Source organism: Curcuma longa, chromosome 3 (assembly GCF_044706935.1).
Source record: "Curcuma longa cultivar G26 ecotype Majalengka, Jawa Barat chromosome 3, ITB_CL_G26_1.1, whole genome shotgun sequence".
Lineage (NCBI taxonomy): Eukaryota > Viridiplantae > Streptophyta > Magnoliopsida > Zingiberales > Zingiberaceae > Curcuma > Curcuma longa.
In genome coordinates, this window is record NC_133863.1 from 11,075,609 (window position 1) to 11,093,119 (window position 17,511).

The window sequence follows — 17,511 nt, forward strand, 5'->3', positions numbered from 1 at the left end:
ATCATATTCTTGTTTGCTTGGGAAAATTGAACGTGAATAACTCTTGTCGACAAGCTTGCGCTTGATAGGTTAGGAAGGCAAAGGTTGCAAGGGCAATTGCTATAATGAGCCATCCTATCCCAAATATGGATGAGTCCCATTCGGCACAAGTTATTTTGCCCCAGAAGCAACTTGGACGCAAGTATGATATGTGAGTTCTTGGAGAGCATATTATTAATAATATAGTCTAATAATACCTTGAATTCTTTGAGTTTCTTTTTCTTCATTTTTATTAAAATCAAGCTTTTTTTCTTTTTTCTTTTTCTCATAATGATCCACATTCTCGTGATTTGCAGGTATCTCTTTTGTTGTTCATACTTCACAATGTTGCCCCTAAAGGGAAGTTTATTGCCTTTGTCTCAGTAGAAGCTGAGACCGATCGGCCTGATTTGGAATTAAAGCCTGGTATTGATCTTCTTGGGCTAGTGGATGAGTTGTTTTTTGAAACTTATGACAGATATGAACCTGTAAACGAACCGTCACTGGATAATTGCTTTATCTCAACTCTGAGTCCATGATGCATTTCTTAATTATATGGTCCTTTTGTGTTTGTTGACCTTTTAACAAGTTCCGCCATTTTTTCAGAGTTATGATGCCACAACCCATTTTGAGTCCACTGTCATCAATGTGCTTTCCATGTATACCATGATCACTGGAAAGGTAAAGTTTTTGTCATAACTTATCATGGTGGTATTTAGCATTTGAAGACTGTTATTTCTGATGACTCCTGTTATACGATGGTATTAGCTAATCTGTTAAGCATGATCACTAACATTATCACCTTAACAAAGATGTTACTTCTATCTTGTGTTGCTTAGGTTACACAAACTGCTGAGGCAGAATTAAGAAAGTGAAAGGCGGCCAAAAGACAACCTAGTCCCTATATATATGTTCTCTTTAATTATTTTTTATATTGATGATTGAACATCTGAATGGCTGATCAAATGGGATCAAACACTTCCCTCCTCTTTTTGGTGGAGAGTTCATAATGTTAACCTACAATCCTTCATTGCATTCTTCTAAAAAGCTGTCTAGGTAGAAATCCTTCATTGCATTCTTCTAAAAAGCTGTCTAGGTAGCCACCTAAGTGGAATTAGAATGGGACCGCTTTGCCAGGTGATTACGCACTCCCCTTGAAAAGCAGTTTAGATGGACCACCTAGGTAGCCCAAACAATCCAGGTGTATCATTAAAAAATGTTTTATTTACCAACCGGTTCACTCGGCTAAGAAATTAAAACCTTAATTAGTCAGCCCTGCTAATTATGAATTCATATATATATATATCATGTTTTAATTAGTTAGGTTTTTGAATTTACCTCAAATGTTCTAATCCTTGCCTCATGTAACACCCTAATATCTGAAAAAGATGTTCTGCAATTCGCATCTAGTACTTTAAGAAATTTGCCTGTTCCTTTTCATCTTTGTGATGAATTGTTATCTTTGCTGTACTGTCTTACTTTAGGCTCAAATCCTTCAACATGCTCTTTCTACTGAGTTGTACAATTTCTTATAGTCCTTTGCTTCCGTTCAGACTCTCATTCTCACCATGGAAATAAGCACAGCCAGTGCTGCTGAAGAATATTAACAACCACCTCCTCTTGTGCACGTTACTTACCGACGATGGAGCTATATCACTGTGTCAGAGGATTGCCATAATTCCTTCATCAAGCTTTGTTCTGCCATCAAATTGTTGTAATAGTTTAATTATCATGTGAAAATCAATTTGGTTGTAGATTTTTGCGATGTCCAAAGCACTAACAACTTGTTGAAGAGTTGTCTGGTCTGCTACATGTCTCCTTTTGCATGCTCTTGATGTTGCTACAAATTCAATGGCCAAAACACCCAATGGATGTGTTGAATTAGTTGTCTAGGATTTCAGTTTGTTTTTCTGCATTGGAAAAATGTACAATATGACAAAGATCATGAATGATGCATCACAATATATGTTGAATCCTCTCTTCCTTGGATTGCAAGGTTTGAAATATAAGTTCTGACTGTCAATGAGCATTGCTCGATAGATTGCGCAGTATGATTTTGCCATATGCAATATAAAGTAAATAGATAGTATCGAAAGATAAGTAAATAGTGTGAACTAATAAGTGATTGAATTATCGCAAAAGCTTGACTGATCACAAGTTTCAACATTGTTTAGAACAGCAACTATAAACTAAAATTCTTTTATTTATTTATTTATTTATTTTTTCTTCTTTTCACTACGTATTTTAAAAGTTCAAGGTATTCAAAATGAACTGATTTGATGATCGAGTCTTTGCCTCGCTAGTAGTAGTTACTTTCTTCAATTATTAGGCTATATATTTTCTCACTTAACAAGTATATTATGTTTCTACTAATTAATGTACTATGATTTTGTATGCTCATATATTATAATTTTAAGTTCTAAAAATAAGGTATTAAACTATAGTATCTGACTATTTACAACTTTTGCATTTTATAAAATTTAAAATCACAATATATTTGATAGGGAGGTGAGTAGAGGCTTCTTACTAGGTATAATTTTGACTCGATCAAAATGGGCTTCATGTAATACTTTCTTAACTTGGACAACATAAATTTCACATTGTACACATCTTTTTGACTCGATTGATGGGAACTTGTGCTATGAGTAAGATAAGCCGGACTCAACAAGAGCCCGACGATATTGGCAGAAACTCGGTAATATTGATGGAAAGCTGAGTAATGTTTGTCCAAAGCTCAACAACATGTAGAAAACCTCGGCAACATGCGAAGAGCTCGGCAATGATCAACAGGAGTTTGACAATACTCATTAAGAGCTAGTTGGTAAACGAAGGTTGAGTTTAGCAAAGGGAAGTACTTCAATTATGAAGTAGGCATTAAAGGTTATTTTCTTCAACGGATGATAGTTACAAGTGTAGGAAAAGAGCTGCCAGATACAAATGAGTATAAAACAAAAAGGGGCGCCAATTACAATAGTTATAGAAAGCTGGATTTATATGGCCGTTGCTAGTAATAATAGCGCCGCCTGAAATAAAGATGACATCACACGATGACAAAGACTCCATATCTTCTCCTTCTCTATAAAAAGGTAATCATCACGCCTTTATTTTTATTTTGATTACTATTCTCCATCTCACTACTTTGTTCACCACTTTAACTTGAGCATGGAAAGGACTATGCCAAAACATGCCTTAGGCCTCTTCTAACCTCCAAGTGATTTATCTCGGAAAAAAGGAGGGTGTTCAACGAGGTCAACTTGACTAAAGGAAACAAATTCAGATAATAGTAGTTGAAGTAGTCAAAGTCAACTGAAAAAAATTACATGAAAGGTGACTCATCCATCTAGAAATGATATACTACATGAAAACACAATATGAAAATATATGACACACTAATTGCATGGATGTGGGATTCATAAAATGTGAGACCCAAGATGTGTCATGTTGCATTTTCATGTTGTGTTTTCATGTAATGTATCATTGCTCTAATATTAATATATAAAATTGAGTATCATACTTAACACCATGATATATTATGTACTGGGGTTCTATATATTCATATAATATAGATTTACTACAATATATACATTTTAATGCTGAAAACTTATGTAAAAAATTAGTATTTAAGCTTACTTATAGCTCTAAAAAATTTATGTTCTCTCTGAATGAATACTAATTAATAGTTGGATTTCCGAGTTTTAAAAATGCTCCAAATTCCACTTGATCATCTAAATCTCGATTAATGCTAGTAAAAATATCTCTAAATTAACATGATTCTAACATCCTTTGGACTGCTAAAAAACACAATTATATTAGAAGCCTAATGCTTCTGAAAAAGAAGAGCAAAACATCCTTTAATTTGGACTGTTTCTGATTATTTCAAGTGGTGATATTAAATCTGAAAGTGGATACATAAATTAGACAAAACATTTAATCTACTTAATACATAATTAAATATGCATGTTTATTATCTGAAGTTAATTAAAATAAATGCCAACAAGAAAACAACTGACATTTTAAAAGAAACATGACAAACAAATAACATAAGATCCAACAAGTAGTTTTTGACCTGATCAGATGTACTATATGCTTTCCATGCAGGTGCACATATTAAGACAAAATTACTGCAATATCTCTCTATTCACATGCGAGCTCTGCAGCACAACGTTTGACCCCTTGGATTATGTCTCTGCAAGTCTTGTACTGCAAATCATGTCATGCATGCATGCATTATTCCATGATACAAAGGTCAACCTTCATTCGATCTCATGCATTAGTTTTCTGCAATCCTTTGAAGAGATTAATCATGGAACGGAAACAAAGAAGAAGAAGAAGAAGAAGAAGAAGAAGAAAGCATAACAGTACTAATATTATTCCTATGAGTTCAGTAGCTTAAAGCTAGCTAGACTTCTGTATATATATTGCTTACACAATATATAGCTACAATTTCAGATATATCGTTTTGAATAATTAGAATACATATATAATTAAGTATACATGCATCTCATTACTTCTGCTGCTCGATTAAGATCACTTGAATTCAGCGTAATCCCTACCATTCTCCTGAAGAGAGAGATTCCACTCCCACAGCTTGTGTGAAGCGCTGGCGATAGGCAATGAGTTACTGAAGGGTGGCAAGTGGAAGAACTGGCCATAGTTGTTGTTGTTGTTGTTGTTGATGATGATGTTGTTGGTGCTCACATCAAAGTTGGTGTTGAACCCTACTAGTTTGTTGAGCTCGTCAATCACCTGAGCAGCCATGGAGGGACTAGGCGAAGTTAGAATCGGGCGAAGCGAAGCGCCGTCTTCTTCAGTCGAAGTGGTGGTGGAGCTCAGAGAATGAGCCATCGACGAGGTAGTTGGTGTGTAGAAGAGACCAGTGTGTCCACCCATTTGCACCGAGAGTAGTGGATTAGGGTTAGTTCCACCCTCTGCACTCGTCACATTCTCCATGAGAGTCGACCATACAGAATTATTGTTGTTGTTGTTGTTGTTTTTGTCTGTTATTCCGGTATTGTTTCCATGAGGTGTTGAAGGCTTAGGGACAGAAGCAGTTAGGGTGGCAGGAGGGCGATGACGATGATTTTCTACTACTCCAGCTCTTTTGTAGACTCGACAAATCGAGATCTCAGACTGCAGAAGAAGTTTTAACACATCTGATGATAAGTCTGATCAAGAACAAAAGTAATGGATTATGTTTAACCTCAGTCTAGTCGTCTCACATATGATCATAAAGCTGAAGAAATCGAAGAATTGCCTGTTTTTTCTCCCTAAATAAGAGAAATTTCATAACAAAAATAAGGAAGAAGGAAAATCAACGATCAATAAGAAGAAAAGAAAACAAAAGCAGAAGAGTTTTAAGGAAAAATTGCAACTCGGAAAGAAATTTTAATTGGAACACTCTTTCTTTTACCCTAAATCACAGATCTTGATCGAATTGTCGAAATCTAGAGCACATAAATTAAAATTATAATAATTTTGTTGCCTTCTCTCTCTCTATATATATATAATTCTTCCTCCTTGAACAACTCTTGTGAAGAAGATGATCTCCTACGGAACGCTACGTTCATGTTGCTGCTCCAAAAACTAACAAAACTTTCTGAAACTTGTTGGGAAAAAAAATCAAGACGCAAAAATTAGGTCAAATCTAAGTGTAGATCCCATAGATCTTGGCAGAAATCAAAACCATGAGGATTTTGAGGTTTCATAGAAAACCCTAGCTCCCAGGTTTGTGAATTAATTATATAATTTTGAAGAAGATTTCTGCAAGCAACGCACTGCTTTTGTTTCACTCCCAAAAACAGAAAAAGTTTCATGAAATTATTGAAACGAATTAAAGAAACCAAAGTCAGACTAAATCTAAGTATAGATCTCATAGATCTGGTTACCTTGCAGTTGGTTGTCTCAGTCTGAGGCAGCCGGTACTCGTTCATGATCCAACTGCTTCTCACTCCCTTCGGAGCCTTCCCTGCGTAGAACACCAGCGTCTTCTTCAGCCCGATCGATCTGTTTTCGCCCTCGTTACGGATTGTCCTGTCAGCCCCCGTCGCCTTCCAGTACCCGGACGCTGTCACCCGGTTCGGCCGGTCGCCGTTACGGTACTTCCGATCTCTGGGCACATAGAAGTACCACTCTTTTTCTCCGATAGCCGCAAAAGCTGTTGCATATAAAGGCAACTACTCTTAATTCTCTAAAACTGCTACATGAACCTAAAAACATGCTGACGCATCTCCGGTTAAGCATTAACCTGGAAGCTCCCAAGGGTCGTAGCGGTAGAGGTCGAGGAAGGTGATGAGGTCTACATTGAAGCGCTTGCCCTCAACCTTGCGGCGGAGGTAGAACTCGATGAGCTCCTCCTCGGTCGGGTGGAACCGGAACCCGGGCATAACCGGATTATTGTCGATGTCTAATCTCCTCCTCCTCCTCCTCCTCCTCCTCCTCCTCCTCCGGTGGTAGCCATGGCGATGGCTTGAGAGTCGAGGGTCATATCAAGTCACTTCTCTTGACTCTTCTTATCTTATAAATGAATTAATGCGTAGTAACTCACAAAAAAGAAGTTTCACTGTATGGCCAATACATCAAATATTGCAAAGCTTAATTATTTATATGTCGGCTCATATAGAGGGGATTAGTTTATTTTTTTTAACTATTATTATTTCTTATTTATTTTGTCCACTTGATTTATTGAGCTAACAACTTGAATGTGTAGCTTCTCCAATTTAGTCAGTTTGTGTCAAATGGATTCTAAGGGTTGACTTATTTTTATATGTTTCTCTCATGCTATATTAATTTTTTATGTTGTATACCAATATTATTTTCCATTTATTTATTTATTTTTTACATATTAACCACAAATGAGCCCATCACGGTGGATGGGGATCAAAGGCAATCCGTGATCACTTTCTTCAAGTTCCAAGACTTTAAAATTGACCCTTCGGATTCCAACTATACAATCTCTGGAACAAGAAGGTTAGATTTTAATGACCAATAATTGATGCATTTATCATGTTAAATTTATGTGTAATTGGATCATTAATAAATAGAATGCCAAATTACTCTCTCTCTCTCTCTCTCTCTCATATTTCAAAGTCTTAAAGAAGTTTGACTTGAATGCCTCTAGTTTGAGTTCATTTCTGAGTCGATCTTTCCCTCCAATGCATTGGACTAGATTGTTAGTCGATTCTTACGCGTCTTTAATTTTTGAAATTGGTCGATCGGAATAGATTGCAATATCGTAGCTTGAGGTGTTCGTTGGTAGGATGTTGCTTTCAGATAAGTCATGCAAGCTAAAGATGAAAATTGAAGGTGTTGGCCCACAAAACCCTAAGTGGTCCTCTCTGCTATGTCTTTAGCTGACTTTGAACACGTTAACTTTACTGATCAAGAATCACAAGTCTCACAACTTCTAGTTAGTATCAAGTCAAGTATTTGACTCTCCGAGAAATTAAATTAAACAAGATTTCAACTCAGAAATACCGTCACAAGTCTTCTTTACTTTGTCGTTGCTCTCGAAGAATATATATGTGTAACAATATTCAAAATTTGTTCTAGATGTTCGAGAACTTGGTAGAAGACAGTAGGTTTTTTTGACTTCGAGGCTTTGTGAAGTCAATGAATGAATCGAAAGCGAGGAAGTTGCATGACGACAGCTAGCTGCCTAATTCATTTTGATCATTCCCTTCGTCAACTAAGAGGGAAGACAGTGGACATATACTTGAATGGCTTCGGTGAGTGTGGTGAAGCTCCATTACTAATTAAATGAGCTTGAGACAAGGACAAATTGAAGGGAGGGGCCAGTTTGAGAGAGCTCCAACATTAACTTCTCTTTTTCCTCCACCAGCATCAATTAATTGAATACTATTGAGAATTAAGACAGTGTACGTACGTGCTCTACATCTTCAAGCTTCATGGCTCTTTCTCTTCATATATCCTTCCACGGAATACTTAAAGTTAATCTGCTGATTAACTTCTTCAATGTGCATAAATACACTGAGCTGACAAGTCAATTAATAATTTGGAATATTTGGAACACTATCTGAAACACTGTTTATTTCTTGTTAGTTTTGTTTAGTTGAGGACTATAATCAATTACAACACAGTGGTCAACTTAGACTGAAATAAACTTGAAGGGAATGGTAAAAAAAGATAGCGAGAGCATTGAATTGCTGCGGTGGGATCGACTGCGTGCTTTAATATCCATAATCCTGACGGCTATTGGCTAATGGTGGACGTTGATGGCAGGCGGTCGAGTGGGTGCCGTCGCCGACCATCTTAATGTCTTGAAAGCCACCGAGACGTGCCATTGGAGCTTGGAGGAGGGCTCCACCTCAAATCCAATCTCGTATTAATTTACTGTCGGTCCCTGTTGAGTAGTTTGACTTTCGACTGGCGACTTCGGTTGTTGTGGGAAGTTAGGCCCGGCCCAACTTGTGGGCTTGCTTGAAGCCCATGTAGAATTTGTTTCTTACAGTAGAAATAAAGGAAGAAAGTATTTTTTTAAAAAAGATATTAAAAAATTAAAACAATATTTTTTTTTGCTTTCCCTATGAATATGCTCGACCTCCATGATTGTGATGAAGAATTTGCCATCTATCATCCTCTTCACAATCAAACAATCTTCCCTCTTTATCTTCTCTCGCAAATATGAGTGAGAGCTCAAGCTTTGACTCTACACCAAAAGAATCATACATCGTAAAGGAAGTTAGGATCGCTTTAACACAAAATAAAATATACCATCTTAATGACCTTTACGATCATCTGTAAAAAAATAAATCGAAAAATTACAGTTGATCATAATAGAGGAAGGCATTACTTCGACTTTGCCGAAATTCGACCCTTTGCCCATTTCAACAATTCTGCTATGTTGTAATCCATTTAACTATGCCCCAGAGCAAGGAAGTTGGAATCACACACAAGAAACAGATGCCCTAGCACGAACATGTTCTTCGACCACAATCATAAACAAGAGCATGATCCATGTTAGGAGTGGCAAAGAATTTCACTGGGCTGGTTTGACAATTGAATCAGCGTGTTACCATAACAAATGCAGAATACTCCGAATATTCCACAACCGCAAAGGCGTTTAGTATATGCAAATCCTTTCTCTGAATAATAATGAGCACACACAGAGCAATGTATCTAAGTTACAATTATACAGTATCTGGAAGATAGACCTACTAGTTCAGATAGATACATGACCACAGTTTAAGAGCAACATCGATAACTTGTTCAATGACCTCAAGTTTGAGATCACCTTGAACATCAATGCTTGCTTGGAACATGAAATCCTTTATGTTTCCAACAGTCAGAGATACTTTACAAGCTTCATTCAACATAACTGGAGCGCAGTGATCTAGTGATCCGCTTCTATGGATCAGATGCATCTCACTGAAGGCTGAGCACAGACCATGTTGTCAAGCCACTGGAAGGTAGCGAAGGCCTTATGTTCGGAACACGCCTCATGATGGAGAAGGCTTCGTTAAGACGAGCTGCACGAATCTTTAACTGGGATGCTTTCTGTACACAAAAAGGGAAAATAATCCTCAAAAAGTTACATTTGTTAGTCAAAGACCTTTTAACTTTTCTAATCCTGTTTTATCCTCACGAGGATGCCATGGTATAAGCAAACCAAGTAGAAGAATGAGGCTAGTTTCTAAGAACTGTCTAGGAAACCAAAAGGTGCAGAGCAGAATCAGATTACAATTACATCAAGAAGTCATGAATTCCAAGTGTTTGAGGTCAAGGTCTAAAGCAGCAATTACCTACCAAAAATAAAAAGGGAATCACCCTTCACAAATTCACTAGAGTTTATCACTAGGGACAAATACATATGATGAAGTGCATCATTTGAATATATGAAACAGACTTTAGCAAGAATTAGAAATCATTAAACAATTATGCTGAATGTATATAAGTTGCTGCCAATAAATTTTTAAACATTTTGGATCAATTATTCAAGATCAATGAGAAATAGATTGAGATATGTTCACAAGATAAATATTGTATTGTTAAAATGATTCGTAGATTATTCAATTTTGTATGATTGTCATGTCCTGTGCTTCTTTGGTTAAAAAGAAAGATTATGTGAGAATATAGTACTACCAACCATGCTTGATGAATTTAATATGTAAGAAATTTGAGAAACAAATGAAGCATTTTTTTTTAAATAGTAAACATAAATGAGTAGTTTTAGATCAAGGTGTTGACTTACTTCAAAAATATACATCATTCACACTTACATAGTTTTAGCCACATATTATGATATGAATATGTTCAAAGATGACTGATACCAACATGATTGATATGTTTATAGTTAGACAAGTTCAATCAATTAGAATTCAGGTATGAGATAGATTGACCAAACACAACATAATTAAGAGAGACCCTAATGACTAGAGTACGAAAAACTATTGGCCCTGCATATAGCTAAACTACAGAATGAAAACCATTTACCATGACCGGGAATAGATGGGACATGTATTTAGGCACATGTTTGCGCTTCCAAACAAAAATAGTACTAAGCCTCCAAAAGTACAATTACAAATAATTACTATATGTTGTTTAGGTTAAAGTCTTGCAGTAAAACAACGATTCAACAAACAGACAAATGTGCTCCTACATATGAAATTCATTTATCTCAACCTAGAATAGTTAGGATATTTGACTGGAAAAATAAATAAATAACCATGCAACAAACTTCAAGAGTGTCCCTTCATATGCTTATTTGGACAACAAACTGCCATTAGGATGTTATATATTAAGACGATCAACTATCTTCAAGTCTAATAGAAACAATAACCTAAATTCCCTCCTTGGCAAAACAACTATTTGAAGGGAAAAACATAAAATATTGATAAACAAAGAATATGCTGACTAATGACAAGGACTAAACATTTTTGGAGGTTCACTAGTGCTGACCATAGTCATTTAAGGCGTGAGGCACCCAAAAGTACATAGGTGCTATGAGACCTAAAGCGCATGACGCAAGGTGAGATGCACGTCTTATGGAAATAAGGCGCTTTGGGTATAAATTTTTACAATTCAAACATATATAGGCAATTTCTGCCAAAATATTTCACTAACAAAACTATAGTCCATAAAACATTAAACAATAATATAAATATAAAATTCACTAGCAAATAAACATGTTATGCGTATAATTCAAATTAAAAAGAATTAATATTTAAATCATTAAAATCTTCATCATCCTCCTCAATCATATCATTATCATCATCACCAGATGTTTCAGATTTTTATAGTTGAATCTTCATCGGTTTCCTCAAGATCGATTTCCTCCTCCTCTAGCAAGGCGCGCGTTTAAGGTGCATAGGCGCAAGAGGCTTGCCTGACTGTGCCTAGGCGCAAGAGGATCGCCTGGCTACGCCTTGCGTCTAGGAGCAGTCAGGCAAGTGCCTTTAATAACGATGGTGCTGACTAATGACAAGTACTAAAACTTTTTGGAGGTTCACTAGTGGCATGCTCAAAGTTGAGTTAACAAAATTGGGTTTTCTGATATACTTATAGCTAGGTGTGGCAATTAAGTCAATTGGTTATAAATAGGATGTGTTTCATTAGCCCACAACACGTTCAACTTTAATTCAAAATAGAAAGGTGTCAAAAAAAAATTCATTATTTGAACACAATTAGCTTTTAAATGGTCAAACCTGCCTTATCCATTTAATTAACTGCGTGAAACACAATGACTGGAATTTGAAAATTATAATATATATATGTGCTAAATTTCCTAAGGGATAAAAGAGGCCATTTTTAGGCTGGCCAAAACTTGTTATATTTATAGAGCCAAATAAGGTTGTGTTTAAACGAATCAAAACATGTCAAGTTAGAAAAGCCAAAAAAGACTTGTTTATTCATGAGTCATAAATGAGTTGGTTTATAACCCAACCAAGCCAAATCTGTTATGGTGAGTCAAATGGTACCGTGTAAAGAGATTGAGTCATCTCTTGCCACCCCTACTTATAATAGATAAATAATTAGGAGCCTACGTGAGGTTCTAGTAATCAGTGTTATCTTATCCCTGCAAGCAAAGGGACTATTTGCACTATGAGCAGTGTAGTACGCCACAAAGCACCACTAGAATCTGTGTCTAAATTCCATACTGAAATCAAATAAGACAGGACGCATGCTAAGTTGCTAGAAGAAACAACTAAGTTACTATTCAAACTTGAGCAATTAAATGAGATGGCAGATTCCAAAACATCAAAATAACAAAATTACTTGATACTTACCAATTTCTTGTGATCTAATCAGGTGAATAATTTGCACAGAACCACATATAATCAAAATTTCAAGTTATTAGATGATATTGTGCTAGATAGTCAATCAAAAACCTCCCTTATTTGAACACCTAGATTAGAGTGTATTAAAAGCTAGGCTCTGCTAATGAACAAAAGTGCATGTGTTTTTTTTAGCAAAACTACATGAATATTAACTATGTTCTAATTTTGATCCATCATTAAAAGCCTCAAAGGGTCAAACTTTCTAAGTTAATGACCAAACAAACAACCAAAACCAACTAATAAGGGAATCTGCTAAAAATATATATAGAAAAGACAAGGATCAATTGAGCATGGAAACAAATAGCAAAAGGCAACCTTTTCATCCAAGATGATCCTGAGAGGAATACTTCTAGTTTTCTCTTTCATCCTATACAACCTTTTTCCAAGCATCATCACCCCCAATATGGCCGCAGCTATAGATATCGACCAAACTGGCTTCACGTTGAAAGCACAGAACTTTAGAATCTCAAAAGGGAATTTCCACCAAAATGTCCCTCTCTTCTCTTCTCCATTAGCCAAAACCTTGTCCAGGCCCACACTTTTCCCCTCCAAATCCCCTGAAGAAATATGAATCTTCGCATTTTCATCAGCATCTTCTTGGTCAAGATTCTCATTCACCACACTTGTCGCTTTAATCTCCTTAATCCCCTCGGCATGCACAATCTTCACATCCTCCTCTACATCAGACTTCCCCTTTTCACTACCAAAAGGCGATATCTGCCCCTCCGACGACTCATCCGACCAAAATCCTCCGCCCAAACTTATTTTAGGAAAACTCACCTCTCCTTTGGTCCGATCATCGAATTGATAATCGGATTCAGGGTCGATCCAGCTAGGGTTATCTGAATCAACCTGCACGTCTTCCTCGCAGGCGCTGTCACCGAAGGCGGCCCCTTTGTGGTAGCACTTTCCGGAATTGATCGCGAAGTAGTCGAATTTGATGGCACCGTCTTCGGAGCCGTCCTCGGACGAGGCTCGCAAAGTCTTGGAGTCCTCTCCGGCGTCGGACCCCGGAAGGATCTCCCAGTCGCGGAAGTCGGCGTGCTCCTCCATGAAAACGACGAGTCGGGCCGCAGCGTTGCAGGAGGGAACAAGCCTCGAACACAGAGAGGAAGGTGAAGGTCAGAGAAGGAAAGCCATGTACGTTATCTTTTTCTTTCACCGCAGAAAAGGATGGAATGCAAAACTCGAACCACGCTCGTTCATCACGGTCTGCGAGAATCTTGATGCAGAAATTAGTGGCCACATTTAAATTTAGCAATAAAAGCTCATTAAAATATCTACCGGTATTTTTTTAATTTACCGCTTTATAAAATGAGGAATTGCCTTATTTGGACACCTGGAAGTCACGTGTCGGGCACTCTCTTCTGGCGATTGCCGACCGAGGAAAGAAGACGGCGATGGAAGGGAACTCGTATTCGTCGCCATTAGGGTTCATATGGAGGCACTTTGGGGAGGTTAAAAGGAACTGGAAGAGCAACTTTGCCTTCTTGGGGCGCAAGGAACCTCTCCCCAAATCGCCTCCGATCCGACGAATGGGCCGCAGGTATTCGGTTTTTCTCCTAGCATTTCTTTCCCCTCTCGCAAGTAAGCCGATCTTTGTTGCTCCTTGTGCAAGCTGATCCCCGATTCGCGATCGTGCTATTATTCTCTCTTACTTAATAAAGCATTTCGATTCAGTGTCATCCAGTTAGTTGCATGTGCATCTTCTATGAACTTTGTTACGATATGGATCTGATGATAACAAAAGGCCCAATCTTTCAGATTCCTGGTTACTTCATTCTGGCATTAATTGTGAAACGCTTTGTGCACTAACGTTAAAGATTTAAGCATTTACAAAATCCATGATAATTTGAGTCAGGAAATGTATGGGTTTTGATCTCCAGCTTCGTTGATTGGTTTTTTTTTATCATTTTTTTCTATCTCATAATACTTCATTCGGGCGATTTACTGATGTTGTTTTCTCATCGATAACATATGGTTTGTTATATTTGTTTTTCAATAGTTTCATAAGTTTAACTTCTTGTTGTACTGAATCAATACATTACGCTTGCGCTGTGCACACTGTGGCTGCCTTTCTCTTTCACAAACTGTTTGATTAGACCAGTTAAATGGCTGTTCCATGACTCATGAAGTAGGAAAGCCTTAGAAGGTAATCTCAAGAAAACTGCTCTGCTTAGGAATCAGATTTAAAAGTTATGAAAAATGTTAAATTATTGTTTTCCAAGGTAGCCCTTGTTTAGTAGTACTTAACAAGCAGTGAAGCACAGTGCTTAAAAAAATCAGATTGGATTGGCTTGGTGCAGCACTTCTAGATGGAGTTTCAATGAGGTACTAAAAGAGTCCACATGGTAATATGTTGCAATCCTTTAAAAATTCTTGGTGATAACAATTTCCAACTGTTCTCATACTTATGCAGTTCTACCACTTGCATGTCAGCTATGGTCTTGAAGTAGTTTATCGATGGCATAAGGTTTGTGGACTAAATATACCTTAAAAAGGATGTAGTTAAGTTGTTTTCAGGAAAGGCTTGAGAGAAGTGAAAACACAGAAACTCAACTTTTACTTCGGTTGATCTTATAGTCTTTGGATTGCTTACTTCTTTCCTATGCCATTGTTCATCCATATTTTAGGAATGGAGGTTGCTGAACATTGGAAGCAGCTCTACAAGATTGATATTCCTATATTGGTGGAATGATAAAAAATTAGGTTGGTGATCTCTTCTTACTTTACTTTCTATGATTCAATTATTAATATTGTCTTCTCTTATTTTTCTGATAAGAAATGGATTCTCAAACCTTGAGACGCTACTTGTTTTCTTTATTTAGGATAATTTTACTTTACTCTTGCCATCGCCTCATAAATTGATGCTTATTAGTTGTTTGGATGAGTTAGTCATTAGTTGCAACCATTTCCTCGAATTGCTATCTATTGAAATTTGTTGAATGACTTGAGATACTCCAGTGTACCAATAGTAGGTCTTGCTGAAAGTTTAATTATGCTACATGGAATTAACTTTGCAGCCTTCTGGTTCAATGAATGAAATAGTTCAGTGTCATTTCTTGATGCTACTCGTTTTCAACATTTGGTAGGTTAAAGTTGGTGAAGTGTTCCAGTTCCAATTGGTAACTTGATCAATCAAAAGTCTGTACCTACCTCACATAAGATCCCCCATCAAACAATTGATTTTTCTATTAATGAGAGATGAACTGCTAATCAAATTGATAAAAGCAACAAAACTCCCTAATTATATCCATCAATTACGTCCACATAATGAGTTGGTTAACCATTGCCAGCTACCACCCTTTAGTTTCACTATCCCCAACTTATGGTTCAACCACTGACGTCTCCACTCTATATTTGATACCCCAGCCAAGATTAAGCACAAGAAGCAGCCATGGACTTCAGTTGGCCGGCACCGGAGCTGGCCACTGACTATATCGGCCAACGACCACTTCTAGCAGCTCCACAGCACGACAACCTGCTGCTGCGCCAAATGTTCCTGCGCAGCTACCAGTTCACGGTCAGGGAGAGCTTCAAGGGCCGGGTTTGCCGAAACCTGAAGGAGGCCGGTGAGGTCGGGAAGGCAATTGTGGCGGAGATCGTTGGCCAGGTGTTCTGCGTCGGGTTGAAGTTACGCGAGATGAATCCGCTGAGGTGTTTCAGGCCCTACCACAAGAATTTCTACTTGGAAGATACATATTTTGCTTAATTGCTCATGTTCAACACCAAAACTATGTTTGAGTTCTTACTGTCTTGCGCATCGTCTTCTGGTCTTATGTACAAATTCAGTTATCCTCTGGCAACCAATCCTTTGGCCTGGTGTTCATCGAGTCGTAGTAGTTTTTTTTCTTTGCTATGCACATTAAAAGAACTTCCATAGTCATATTTGCCTTCGAGTCCATCATAGTGCTTTGAGCAATCGAAGAGTTGATGCAACAAGGTTGATGCCAAACAGGTCAGACAAGTCAAACTACATGAGGAGGTGAGAGTGGTCATGGCGAGGAGGTTGCTTTCTGGTTCGAGGCTCTTAAACCAGGGATAGAACGGGTGTGTAAAAACAGATTATGAGCCAGGTCCACTACTTAATTACTTAGCTAAGTAATTACTGAAAGCATGGAATCTTAATCCAAATTGGATTATAATTCATCTTACAAAATATCCACCTTGTTGTTATCTCAAATTAGGATAAAATTTGCTTGCTTAAGCAGATATTTGTAGTGGAATTGAGTTGGAATTGTATTAAATTAATGCTTAAATCAAGTTTGGTTGGAATGGCAACATCAATACCATATGACTAAACTAATTTGTACGATAAAAAATAAAAATTTTCAATTTCGCTTGGTTTAATTTATCTTTATTTTATATTTTTTATATTCAAATTGATTGATATCATCACTTACTATTATTTAAAGAATTAAACAATGAATTTCGTGTAACTCATGAGATATAATTAACTAATTAATCGTGTTTCACGCAATTTTTGTCTACTTGAACTTATTAAACTAGCAATAATTTTTGACACGTACACAACACTAAAGAATATCTGCCAAGTCTAAATTATTTTGGACCATTCCATTCATTAAAAAAAAAAAAAAAAAAAAATTCTACATCAACAACCAAATAATATCTTTTGCTTCAAAAGATGATCACCATCTAGAACAATAATAAGTTATTCACTTATTACTTCACTCTTTATGCCACTATTTTTTTCGATAAAAGGAAAGAAAAGGGAAAAAAAATGATCATCTTGTTATATTTTAAGCACTGAGCTCTATAAAAGGTTACATTATATTAATTAAATCATATTAATTTATTTAGTGATTATTTAACCCCAAAAAAAGTCGGAATGTCCGTGGGCGGCTTAATGGGCTTACCTGTCTTTTCATTGGCGAACTCGGGTGGGCCCTGATACTATTCGTTCACGAGACAGTTAGATGAATTGGTAAAAGCAGGTAAAGAGAATAACGTCACCTAAAGTAACGCAAAGAAAAAGTACCTTTTGCTTTATACCCACACAGGCGATCTGTTTCGACACCCGCTTCGCTGTCTGCCTTTTCCTTCAATCATGGAGCCGGTAAATGGTTTGGTACGGATAAAGAGCAGGAAAGATATGCCTCACCCGTGGGCTGCCGTTTTCGCTGACTCAACCGAAAATCCCGTGCCTTGCAAATGCTTGCCGGTGGAGGATTTGAGTGGG

The 17,511-nt window shown here is 37.1% G+C and overlaps 2 protein-coding genes and 1 long non-coding RNA gene across 3 annotated transcripts; 1 reads left to right on the plus strand and 2 right to left on the minus strand.

Moving 5' to 3' along the window:
• Nucleotides 1–86: 86 nt before the first annotated feature.
• On the plus strand, nt 87–1,933 carry LOC141823344 (uncharacterized). The gene is made up of 4 exons (XR_012601401.1): nt 87–190; nt 336–444; nt 625–699; nt 1,572–1,933. It is a non-coding gene; the product is annotated as an uncharacterized LOC141823344 (long non-coding RNA).
• Nucleotides 1,934–4,438: 2,505 nt separating this feature from the next.
• Nucleotides 4,439–6,502, minus strand: LOC141824925 (protein ATAF2-like). The gene is given in 4 exon segments (XM_074712274.1): nt 4,439–5,148; nt 5,904–6,172; nt 6,263–6,428; nt 6,431–6,502. Coding segments are annotated over 4 exon segments (1,110 nt in total). The 3' UTR covers nt 4,439–4,545.
• Nucleotides 6,503–9,025: 2,523 nt separating this feature from the next.
• LOC141824013 (uncharacterized) lies at nt 9,026–13,445 on the minus strand. The gene is made up of 2 exons (XM_074711233.1): nt 12,627–13,445; nt 9,026–9,531 (listed from the first exon to the last, which is right to left on the minus strand). The coding sequence occupies exons 1-2, from the start codon at nt 13,362–13,364 to the stop codon at nt 9,400–9,402; spliced, it is 870 nt and encodes a 289-aa protein (XP_074567334.1). The 5' UTR covers nt 13,365–13,445; the 3' UTR covers nt 9,026–9,399.
• Nucleotides 13,446–17,511: the final 4,066 nt, after the last annotated feature.

Coding starts and splice junctions, on each gene's coding strand:
- LOC141824013 (XM_074711233.1), bottom strand. CDS start 13,364: ATGGAGGAGCACGCCGACTTCCGCGACTGGGAGATCCTTCCGGGGTCC. Junction 9,532..12,626: donor GGATCATCTTGGATGAAAAG/GTTGCCTTTTGC, acceptor TTTTGTGTACAG/AAAGCATCCCAGTTAAAGAT.